Below are 12,500 nucleotides of genomic sequence, written 5' to 3' on the forward strand. Positions count from 1 at the left end.
CTCACAGACACTGTGAGAATTACTTAGATTTTTTTTTTTGTCTGTTTCTGAAATCTGATTCTGGAGAGCAATTACAGATCCTAATTTCATACCCTCCTGTGTGTCTCTGATTTGTCTTTTTTGGAGAAGCACAAGTGTGTGTGTGATATGAATCTACACTCACTTTGGCTGAGAGAGAAAAGCTGGCAGCTGAATTCTTAGTGCAAAAATAGCATGTCTGTACACACACATACACACACATGCACTATGCGCTCAACACAAAAGAGGGTCGTGAATGCGCATGTGGAGTGACCCTCAAAAGACCCTTTCATCCCCTCTCTTCAACAAGCCTAACATAGTCTCAAACGGGAGATGAGGATTCGGTGAAGACTAACTTAGTTGTGCAGAGCTGCAACCAAACCAAAACAGAAAAGCTGTCGAAGAAATATTGTTTTTAAAAATTGCGTTTCTAAAAGGACAAACTCAGAAGCAGGATGTGGTTTTAAACAGACACTAGCTCATGTCTGACCCTGTAGATGGCTGGCGAATTTCACGGGATGCAGCAACACAAAAAAACATTCCTTTTTTTTTCTCGGATTTTGCTCAGGGCTTTTTTTTTTTCCTTTTTTTAAAGTCTGGGTTAGTTGGTGGCATGCAAAATGTGTGTGTGTATTTGTTTGTTTGTGTGTGTATGTGTGTCTCCTCATATGTGTGTATATGAGTGCAAGTGCATGTGTGTATGTATGAGGGTCTGCTTGTGTGTGTGTGTGTGTGTATGTGTGTGTGTATGTTTGTGTTTGTGTGTGTGTGTGTGTGTGTGTGTGTGTGTGTGTGGATGAGCATGAGTCTCCCTGCAGGGGGGGAAAAAGCCATTGCGTGATGAAGATCAGTCTCTGCGATCCGTGTTTGGCACAAATGCAGGTGCTGAGTCGAGTTTGTGTCTTAATTCTCTGGACTAATGTTAACTAGACTATCTCTATGAATGAACAGAGTAAAAGCCAAGATAAAGAGAAATTATTAATAAATTACATTTCTTTTTAAACATTTGTTCTCCTCTTTTAAATTATAATTTTCTTTTTGTCATATATATATATATATTTATATAGGTCTTTATATTTTTATATATTCAAATGTATGTACACTGAAAAGAACCTTTTTCCTGTTTTGGGACTTGTTCCTTCCACCTCCAAGTAAGTCACAATTAAATGATGGCCGACACGCAGCGACTCCTTTGCCAGACAGACATGGCGAGCAGAGCCCAGAGCGGCCAACAAGAGCAGGGGTGGGGGGGTCGGGAGCGTCTAGTGCACATAGTAGAGCCAGTAGACCAGGTTGAAGAAGGTAAAGGTGATGGGGAAGATGACACGCGACCACTTGTCGATGGCGTTGACGTCCGTCAGGTCGGGGATCTTGACCTTCAGCTGCGAGGCCCGGCGGCGCAGGCGGCTCTTCTTGGGCCCGATGGGCCGCTCCAGCGAGGGTGTGGGCCGGCCGTACAGGTCGCGACCCGTCAGCGGCTTGCGGTACTGGATGCTGGCGCTGTCGTAGGAGAACATGGTGTTGGTGCCACCCAGGCCACCCAGCATCTCCACGCCGGTCATCTCATTCCGCAGGTCCATGTTGGCCAGGTGGATGTTCCCGTGAGCGTCCACCTGCAGAAGGTCCGAGAGAGATGGATAGAGAGGTGGAGAGATGAAGGGAAGTGTGTGAGAGAGAGAAATGAGAAGAAATGCAAGAGACAACAATGACAGTGGGGAGACACCACCCAGTGATAAATACTGAAATGAAAACAGCAAAAGGTGGCATTAGGTGGTAAAAAAACATCTTTAAATACTGACTTAGGCACATATCTGTGAGGAAATGCATTCAGTATAGACTAAATAGGGGTGTGTTTTCCAAAAGCATAGTTGCTATCCTGTTAGCAACTTAGTTGGTTGGCAATGGGAAATTGCTAACTTAGTTAGCAACTATGGTTTTTGGAAACGTGGCCCAGATTTATTGGAATCTCAGTCAAAATGTGGTGATACACTCTAATACAAAGACATACATCTTAAAGCCCTATTCAGACAGGGTTAGTTGGTGAGTTGAGGAAAGTGACTGGATCCCATTCAACTTGGTCCAGTGTCACAAACTTACTAACTTACCACTTTTAAAATGTTCTGCAGAATCCATAACACCCTGCATAAACAAACCCAGGCAATGGTAATCACATAAGACATAAGACCCATAGGCATGTTAGTAATCCTTCATTAGGAGTGAGGGGTCAGAAAGGGGGAACGGCCATTTTCTCTCGTGTGACACCAGCAGTAGTGTAATATCCTATTAGTGCTCAGATTTTTAAACATGTGGAAAGTCATAACACTCCAGGGGGAGTTCCTTAGGCATCTCTGCACAATTCAGACTGAAATTTAAGAATAGAATGCCATAATGCATTAGTGTCCATGTCTAAATAACAATAAGTCCACCTCCCCCTTAAATTGGACAACAACATCGCACCAGACAACCACTAATCTATGCAAAAATCAGATTTCCTTTAGCAGGGCTCTTTTTTGCAATAATCTGAGTAGCGATAGAGTATGTGCTAGATGCTAAGAACCAATTAGGCATCAAAGAAAACCACCAGACAGCCTGGGTGCAATCTCAACCCCTTTAGAAATAGCAGCATTGTTCAAGCTCAAGTTTTTGCATAAGAGAGTGAGTTTAAAGTCACTATCACATGACTGCCACATAAAATATTCAGTGCCTTAGTCTGCAATCTGTGTTCACAATACTGATGTGTTTTTAGCCTCCAGTAATGTGTGGTGAGGATGGCAGCAGCCAGGAGAAACAGATTTATACATTGTAAACCTAGATCTAAATGGAATAATTCTCGGGTTACTTCATCACCAAAACCCTTTACATACTTGGGGAGGATGTGTTTGGAGAGGAGGCTCCATCTAAAATTCTCCTTTTTCAGCTAGCTGGCATCATATTCTGATGGCTATCACAAAAAAAAAAAATATTCGGAGGAAAAAAACATCCACAGGCGAGTCCAGTGTTTGGCGTGCATACAGTACACGCCTGTGGGGGTGGGCTGACTCCTAATGTGGCTGGAGTTTGTCTGGAGTAAGTTGGTATGAAACACTGTGTTGTATCCATTTACCAGACCTTAAAATGAGACCACATCTTTCATTTTTGCTGCTACTGTTGATCTGCACTCTCTTTTATAAATGTAGTTTATGCATAATAGTCACAATTTATCTGAGTTAGTTCCCAGCCTGTCGGAAAACTGCCTAACTGGAAAAAACACTTGGGAATTTATTCATGATACAAATGTTCCCTGACACAGCACAGCAAATGCTGGGGAAGTTCATACTATATGGAGTGTGGTTACAGCATGTCTGAAGTTGGGCAATGCTGTCAAAAAGAGATTCAAAGTGCCATTTTTAGGAGCCCTGCAACACTGATAAACAAAGTTTCTGGGTTGAGGAGAAAAAAGTGAAACCCTTGGGGGGAAACTGTGCTCCTTAAAACTGGGGTGCAAAAAATGCAACTTGCATCCTCTCTATTTAACAGCAGCCACACACAGAAAAAAATACACTGATATCCATATTAACGATTTGGGCTGGACTATTTGCCTATGTTGTTATTCTTATGCCCTCGGTAAAAATCAATTCAGAGTGTGTGCTTGTGTTGCCTGTTTCCAGATGTGTATGAAACAAATTATGATATACACACACTAGAGACTACAAACTACATATCCCCAAAGAACTTGTGGCACATGGATTTTTGTGTCTTACAATATTCAACTGACATAACATAACATAACATAACATAACATAACATAACATAACATAACGACAAGACAAGACATAACATGACATAACATGACATAACATAACCTAATATAACCCCACCATACAGGGGCGCTGCTAGAATATTTGGGCACTATGACAGACAATAGTTCTGCCCCCCCCCCCCCCTTATAAAGTATTATTGGGGAGCTCTCTGGGGGCCCCCTGTCAGAGCTGGGCCTTTAGAATCGTCCTAACTCCACTCCACGCCCCTGCCACTATACTAGGTTTTGTGAATGTTTCCCCACCTGGACCTTGTTGGCATCCATGCGCTGCTGCTTCTCGTTGGTGCTCTTGGCAGCGTTCTCGGCCTTCCTTTTCTGCAGGTGGGGCCCACGGCCGAAGAAGATATAGTTGACAAACGCGTACTCCAGCAGGGCCAGGAACACAAACACGAAGCAGCCCATCAGGTAGATGTCGATGGCCTTCACATAGGGGATCTTGGGCAGCGTCTCGCGCAAGTGCGTGTTGATGGTGGTCATGGTCAGCACAGTAGTGATCCCTGTGGATGAGGGATGGAGAAGTGTGTGTGTGAAGAACGGCTGTCAGGTGGTGTGTGTGTGTGCGTGCCTCAGATAGAGAGGGAAGGAGAGAGAAAGACGGAAATAGTGTGTGAGAGAGAAAGAGAGAAAGACAGGGAGAGAGAGAGAGAGAGAGAGAAAGGCAGAGACTGATGGTGATTAGAGGAATAGGTTGATAAAAAGCGTTCTTGAGGTAAATTATGTCATGCTTATTAAATGACGTCGGAGAAATGATGCAGCGAGGCACTGACATTAAGAATAAATAAACACGTTCTTTCACTGACTCACACAAGCAAAGAGAACGAGGGAGTACCTGGCTGTGACTCTCCACACCACACAAATACAAATACACACACACACACACACATACACACACACACACACACACACACACACACACTCACACAAAACACACAAACCTAAAGCCACCCGAGCAGCGGAGGCGTCGTAGTTGATCCAGAAGGAGACCCAGGATAGGATGGTGATCAGGGTGGAGGGCATGTAGGTCTGCAGGATGAAGTAGCCGATGTTCCTCTTCAGCTTAAAACTCAAAGACAAACGGGGGTACGAACCTGCACCCCACACACCCACACAGACACACACATACACACACACACCAATACAGACACATATGAACATGCACGCATACACGCACATGCACAGACACACACACACACACACCAATACAGACACATATGAACACGCACGCATACACGCATATGCACAAGCACACACACACACACACACCAATACAGACACATATGAACACGCACACATACACACACATGCACACACACACACACCAATATAGGCACATACAAACATGCACGCACACATACACACACACACACACACACACACACACACACACACACACACACACACACACACACACACACAAACACAAAGGAAGAAAAAGCAGACGTGGATTATGCAAGAATAAAAAAGCAAATTAATTCATTACTTGTGCCTATTTTTGGAGGCTAAAAAGCCTAACATCTGTTATTTTGTGTAATCTGTCCAGAACTTTTAGACCCGACCGGATCCATCCCTACATACAAACTCACAACACAAGTTTGAACATCAAAGGCGTTTTGCAATAATGTTGACTGTTGGCTTATGCTGACTGTATTCTCACAATAGCTGGACGGCGACTAAAATCCCGGCCACATTTACCAACGATTAAAACCACCAGGATCCCTTTGCAATGTGTGTACCTGTGGCAAATACAGCTTTCTTGGACAGGGTTTGGTAGTCAATGATGGAGAACTGAGGCAGCTCTATGCCCTCCACGCCCCTCACCGACTGACCGCCCTGCCAGTAGAACTCGATGTCGTCCGTGGTGTAGCCGTCTGCAATAAGCCAGAGGAACACGTCGTCATTCCAACACACTGGAACAGGGGTCAGCTCTTGGGCTACACTACGCACACATCACCACAATTTAAGAGCAGAATGGCGAGGCGGGGTGGCTGGGGTTAGGAGGCTGGGGGGGGGGGGGGGGGGGGGGGGGCGAGCGATAGAGACAGAGAAAGAAAAGTAATGAGAGAGATAGCGCAAGGAGGGGGGGGGGGATGTGATTTGTCTTTTCTGAGATTGTTAGGGGCAGAGAGGGCCGTGAGAGTTGGAGCAGGTCTCGCAGTAATTAACCAGGCTGACTGTCTCTCTCCGTCCCCACAGACAGACTGCTTATCTACCGGCCTCTTCAGTGGCTCCCACTATTAGCACTTTATTAGCAAATACGCTCCCAGCCCTTCCCAACCATGAGAAAATATCAGCCCAACGTCCTCTGTGGACAGAGGGCAAGCGGAGGCAAGTGGCCAACCCGAGTGCCGAAAAATGTTTAGGGGGGGGGGCCAAATGACAACGCAGCATGGGAAACGTCCAGTTGTTACACAACACAGTGCAACCAAACGGCCAATCACAACACTGTTCACAATTCAATTAAATCATTGTGCAGGTTCACTACCATTGCTTTACTGCAGTGATGGAGATCACATGTTGCAAAGACCTTTCCACATACGTGATCTCATTGAGGTAGGAAGTGGTGTGCATATTGCGGTTTGGTCAGCCTTGTGTGTGTGAGTGTGTGTATGTGTACTGTATGTGTGTGTGTGTGTGTGTGTGTGTTGTGTGTGTGTCTGTGTGTGTGCGTGACCCCAGTCTGGTGATGTGTGTTTTGCTCGCTGACACGACAGGAACATCTGATAACTACAGATGTGTGTTCAGCAGAGCGAGTACCCAATTACTAACACTGTCTGTCACTCCAGCAGAGTGGGAGAGAGACAGAGAGAGAGAGAGAAAGAGAGAGAGAAAAATAGTTGTTGGATGAGAAAGATGGGGTGACAGAGATAGACAAAGATATCAAGAGAGAGAGAGAGAGGGAGAGCGAGAAGGCCAGCTTAATGGTAGGGGATACTACACCAATGCTAACTACAAACTGTAATCCTGCTCCACTGGACTTACATGTCAGGACCACATGCTTGACAAGCTGAGGTATCTGCACACCACAGCCATGGATAGGTCTCCTACCTAATGCTACAAACCTGCTAACATGGCATGCTAAGCTCACAGCACGAGCAGGAACAGATGGAAATGCTGGCAAAAGTGTGAAGATTTGATTGAAATTGAGGATGCGCCAAGCGAGTGCTCCTAACGGGACCCATGCCAAAAATCTGGAGGCTTCTCAGGCGCAGCACATGAAATCTAGGAGACTTTTTATGCTATGAAACTTGGGAAAACAAGAGCGTGCTTCCTAGCACAGTTGTTCTGGAAATAAAAAAAAGAAACCCTACAGTTACTTCAAACGCCACGTTAACACCAGCACACGCAAGCCGTGAAGTTGTTTTGTCACTTATTCCTTCGAGGACGGTGCTAGAGACTAACACTTGAAATGGCTTTTGTAGAAAATGGGACATGTTTTAAGGGGGGAAAAAAATACTTTTACTGACCCATTCTGATAGTTACTCATAGAAAACACATGTCTGCGTATTGCAGTAGAAAATATATGGTAAAAGCAGACAAAAACAGGACAAACACGCCAGAATGAGCAAGTACGGAGGATGGTGTTAATACGCGGTGCATTCGTGCGTAGTGAACAAGAGCTGGGTGCATGTTCATTTCTCATGTTAGTCGGCGTTAACATGTCATGCTGGATAATTGTCATCACTTCCTTAATGTAGGAATTTACAGAATCTCTGTTAACTCAGAAGAAGTAAAAATGAGAGAAAGATGATGATGCAGTAGTTACTGAGGGTTTTGAGAAATCCAGATTTTTTAAGATGGATTACAAGGTGGAAGTGAAATAGCAATGAATAGTGATTGTAGAAATGAAGGAGATAATGCAACACAACTCACCCAAATGATGGCTGAAATGAAAAAATGAAATGAAATGAAAACTGATGTACAGGCAATACATATGGTGTGAGTGTCCACTGTAAGGGCGCATTGACCTTTACGGCACTGCTGTTTTTATAAAAGAACTGCATGTATGGACCAACTTGCATTCCTGTAATTTGAACCATACCAGATCAGATAAGCCCTAATGTCTGAACATCAGCCGGAAGTCTAAGTGAACGTGAGACGATTAGGGTCCCCGAAGAGGAGGCCACGGCTGCTTTAGCCTCACCTGCACACAGAGAAGCAGCTGATTTCACTCATTACTTCTACCTCCTGGTTAAAGAGCTACGCTAATTAGCCAAAACAGATGGTGTACACAAAAGACGAGGCTCTCTCTTTTTTTTTTATCGGAACACAAAGAGGTTCCACCTACGGGTCAGCGGCATCTGCGCTGCTCGAGCGTGTTCTTTGGCAAGGGGAACCCGAGGAAGGTCCTCATCAGAGGTACATGAGAGGGGTCCCTCCCCACCAGTTTCAATTTAGCTAAAAAAAAAGTCACATAGGCAAAAAAAAATGCCGAGATGCTCATTTTAGGGAATGCCTCAGACCTATGTGGACCAGACTCTTCAGATAGTCTACTCACACAAACCAGACAAGCACGAGGAAGAAAAACCTACAGTATGACCTGAACAGTGATGACATCTCAATCAGAAACAGTGACACCCTGCTGCTTAGCTCACCTTTCTCAGTCTGTGACAAAAGTACTGAGCAACTATCCTCCTTTTTTCCTGATTCAACTGAGCTTCTCTCTCCAAAACTTTTCTATTCTCTCGTCCTGGGTTCCTCTACTTGATAAAAAAATAAAAATACAAATAAAATGATTCATGCACCAGGATTTGAGGAGCCAGACTGGGGGAATAATATATATTTTTGTGCCGAATCACTGGCTATAATTGGTATCCAAAAGGGCTGTTCTGAGAGGACAGGGAGTAAGAGGAGTTTTCGGAGGGTGTACCTGGGGTGAGTGTTCTTAGGAGAGAGAGCGCTCCGAGACTGGCCACCCTGAGCAGAGTGTGTATGTGCGAGGAATGCATGATGAAGGCAAGGCATCGCCTTGCTAAGGCCAGCGCTGCATTAGAGTGCTGGGAAAGTGCTGAAGTTTGTCTTTCTAATCTGCACCGCCTCTCGCTTTGCTGAGGTGAGAGTGAGGCCCTTGGGACCTTGCGCTAACCTCCAACCTCCATCCCTCCAACGCTAGCACGCACCAATGGCTAACGCGCAGGTTTGCGGTGCTCGCGTAGCACATTTATCGTTGCGCACACACATTCTCTCTCTCTCTCTCTCTCTCTCTCTTTTACACAGATACACATACACACACACACACAGACACAGTCAGCGAATTGACACAATGTAGAAAGTAGAGAGAAAGCAAATGTTCAGCTTAAACAACAACCACGCTGTGTGGCTGCATAGACTAATGTGATGTGAATATTGATTCATATTTTGTGTGTGTGTATGAGAGAGAGAGACAGAGAGAGAGTGGGAGAGAGAGAGAGAGAGAGAGAGAGAGAGAGAGAGAGAGAGAGAGAGAGAGGAAAGGGGGGACTAGGATTTAGGATTTTCCAGACCAACAGCCCAAAAAAGCATTAGAGACGCCCCACCAATCATATCGCTATGGTTACCACGATGTAGGTGACCTTGCACGAACCCCCTCCGCGCCAAGCCTCGTTAGAACGCTCAATTAACCTTCAATTAACCTCCAATTAACCCCTTATTAATGCAATCACGTCTCATTCGCCACGTGTCACAACTTCACAATCTTCAACATCCATCCAGCATCCCCAATCCTCCTGTGTGATGTCATCAAAGTGTGACGGGGACAACTCACAGCTCTCGATCTCCAAGGTGCAGTTCTGTTCATCTAGGGGATATCTGCGCAGGTCCATCATACAGGCGGCAGTGGTCGTGATCCTGTTAGGAACAGAGAGGTGAGTCCACATCAGTGTCCATTTCCAACAAATCACATCAATCTAATGGCTCTCTGTCAATACAAATAGTAACCAATTAACACAGCATTAGCAACCACTTAGCTAATAACACAACAAATTAGCACTAGTACAATTTAATTACCCATCGATTGATTACCAATTACCCTTGTCTGATAGATCACAAGAGTGGGGTGAATGTAGCAAAACAGCATCATTTAGGATGGAGCTACTGGTCAAGTCTCCAATCCCTTTAAAAAAAACACAGTTGAAATCGGCTCCAGATATAAACGGGCCCGAGTCCATGCGTGGGTCCAGAGTACTCGCACGTGACAGCAAGCCAGAGGCTAATCAGCTGCACCATGCAGTAAAACTGAGAATGACCCCCACCACACACTGTCAAGCCTGAGAATCTGGAACCAATCTTCTTTCACTCTTATGGAGGGATGCGCAGAGAGAGAGAGAGAGAGAGAGAGAGAGAGAGGGAGAGAGAGAGAGAGAGAGAGAGAGAAAGAAGAGGAGAGAGAGAGAAAGGGAGAAATGGAGAGAGGGAGGTTTGTGGAGGGAGGGGGGATGCAGAGAGCCGTAGTTCTCCTCTTCTCTTCTCTCCCCTCCTCTCTCCAATCCCTAAATCCCTGCTCTCACTCGCTTCCCAATCTCTCTCTTTTTCTCCACTGTAATTGCCTCCACACAGCCTCAGTCATGACTGCTCTTCTTTCTGCAACGCTTCATGTTGGATCTTAATTACCTGCTAGCTTAATTAAGATTGAGCAGGCACACACACACACACACACACACACAATAGTACACACACATACATACACACACACACACACACACACACACACACAAACTCTCAGTACAAGTCTTGGCCAGTTGCATTCTCACGAAGGTCTCCACAGTGTCCCATTTGCAGATGGAGTTATGAGTTTACACTCTCTCTCTACAAATTTCTCTTTTGCACACTCTCATTTTCTCACTGCGTATGCCCATTTCTCTCTCATACACACACAGACACACACACCAAGACACACACACACATACACACACACAGACACTCATTCCTTTAGTATCGATTACCACCCAAACACTCAGAAGAGCAGATACTCCCAGGCATTTCAACTCATCACATGTACTTATGGAAAATGGACAGGACCATGCACACAGGCACTTTCATCACTCTCTCCCTCTCTCCCTCCCTCTCTCTCTCTCTCTCTCACACACACATATCTAACACATCCAAATGCAATGCATTATAAAAATATTCCACATTTATCTGACTGCGGAAATGCAATATATATTATGATATCAATGCTGTAGAAAGGAAAGATGAACGAATGCAGGAGGACTGATTGATATAAAGGGTAAGGTTTCACCCCCCCCCCCCTCTCTCTGTGAGTGAAGATAAGAGAGAGGGCAGGAAGAGAGAGAAGCGAGTGATACAGAGCGGAACTCCCCTCTCCCCTTAAATCATTAATGCAGGTGTTCACTGGGAGATTCAACACACACATACAAACACACATAATGCACTACTTGTGAATACATACCGTGTCTCCTTTTAACACTATAACTTACTAGAATCAATCTCCCTCTGTGAAACATTAAATGCATGTCTGATAAGCACAGAGATACATATGTATACATGTTTGTGTTGGTGTGTGTGTGTGTGTCCAGGATTGTAAAAAAGCTGCTTGTCTGTGTGTGTGTGTGTGTGTGTGTGTGTGTGTGTGTGTGTGTGTGTGTGTCCTTTGGGTATTGGCCTCCATGACTGTTTTTCAGATGAAAGATGAGTTTGTTTCTTGCTGTCCCACTTAGAACAGCTCCATGAAAACTAGTTCAGTCACTCCAACACAGGCACACACCAATACACACACACACACACACACACACAGACACACACACACAAAAGTCACAAAATACACACACAAGCAGCTTTTTTACAATCCATGGACACACACACACACACACGCTAAAACATCAGGTGGAGGATTTATTTTCAGGACTTTGCATTATTGCTTCACTATACCATTAATATTTTAGCATACAAAAGGCACCCACTCACACACACACACACACACACACACACACACACACACACACACACACACACAAGAATTTTTCATATGGAGCCATGGAAGCCAACACAGCCAACATGCCAAAATGCATGAAAGAATAGGGCACACACACACACACACACACACACACACACACACACACACACACACACACACTTAAACACACAGATGAAAAGAGAGTGCTGCCTTAAGAGAGGAGAGTAGGGGTCAATTCCCCATGATATGTAAAAGCTCTGTGCAGGCTGCTGAGAGCAGACCGATTCCTCTGTAGCTCCTGAGTTCCCCTCTGGCACAGTTAAATGAAGATCACAATGTCAATGCATCCCAGACCACAGAGGTGAGTCCTATTTCAGGCCTTCATCCAGAGAACAGGAAAATGAGAATCCTGCAAGAGAACCGATAGAGGAGGGAGGATTCTACAGAGTTCTTGTTCTTGTGGTCAGGAATATTTGAAGAGTTTGGTTCCAAAATGCTATATCTATTTAAAAACACTAAAAAGTCAGGCTACTTAATTGTGTATTTCAGGTAATAGCAATCAAATTGCAGTTGTGTTGTTTTGATTGAGTAAAGATAAATCAAATAACAATACCCAATTACAGTTCTACTAAAATTACTTTGAAAACAAAATATTCATGAAAATTCATTAAAATGGTGGATATAGCGTTTTAGAACCAAACTCTTCATTTGGTGCATTTCAAGGTTTTCTCTGAGAGAAGCTAATGCCTTAGCTGTCCCCACTGTCCACTTGACATCCATCTACCAACCCCCAGG

General features: G+C 44.7%; 1 protein-coding gene across 1 annotated transcript in view; it reads right to left on the reverse strand.

Annotated features, from left to right (window-relative positions):
- gabrb1 (gamma-aminobutyric acid type A receptor subunit beta1) overlaps positions 1–12,500 on the reverse strand; it is a 39,176-nt gene that overhangs the window by 190 nt on the left and 26,486 nt on the right. The window contains exons 5-9 of the mRNA XM_042071213.1: positions 9,558–9,640; positions 5,551–5,685; positions 4,753–4,905; positions 4,061–4,314; positions 1–1,631 (exon numbers count right to left, since the gene is read on the reverse strand). The exon at positions 1–1,631 is cut by the window's left edge and continues 190 nt beyond it. Coding sequence (XP_041927147.1) covers positions 1,281–1,631; positions 4,061–4,314; positions 4,753–4,905; positions 5,551–5,685; positions 9,558–9,640 — 976 coding nt within the window. The 3' untranslated portion in view covers positions 1–1,280. The remainder of the gene's footprint in view (positions 1,632–4,060; positions 4,315–4,752; positions 4,906–5,550; positions 5,686–9,557; positions 9,641–12,500) is intronic.

This window comes from Alosa sapidissima, chromosome 19, assembly GCF_018492685.1.
Source record: "Alosa sapidissima isolate fAloSap1 chromosome 19, fAloSap1.pri, whole genome shotgun sequence".
In the NCBI taxonomy this organism is placed as follows: Eukaryota; Metazoa; Chordata; class Actinopteri; order Clupeiformes; family Clupeidae; genus Alosa; species Alosa sapidissima.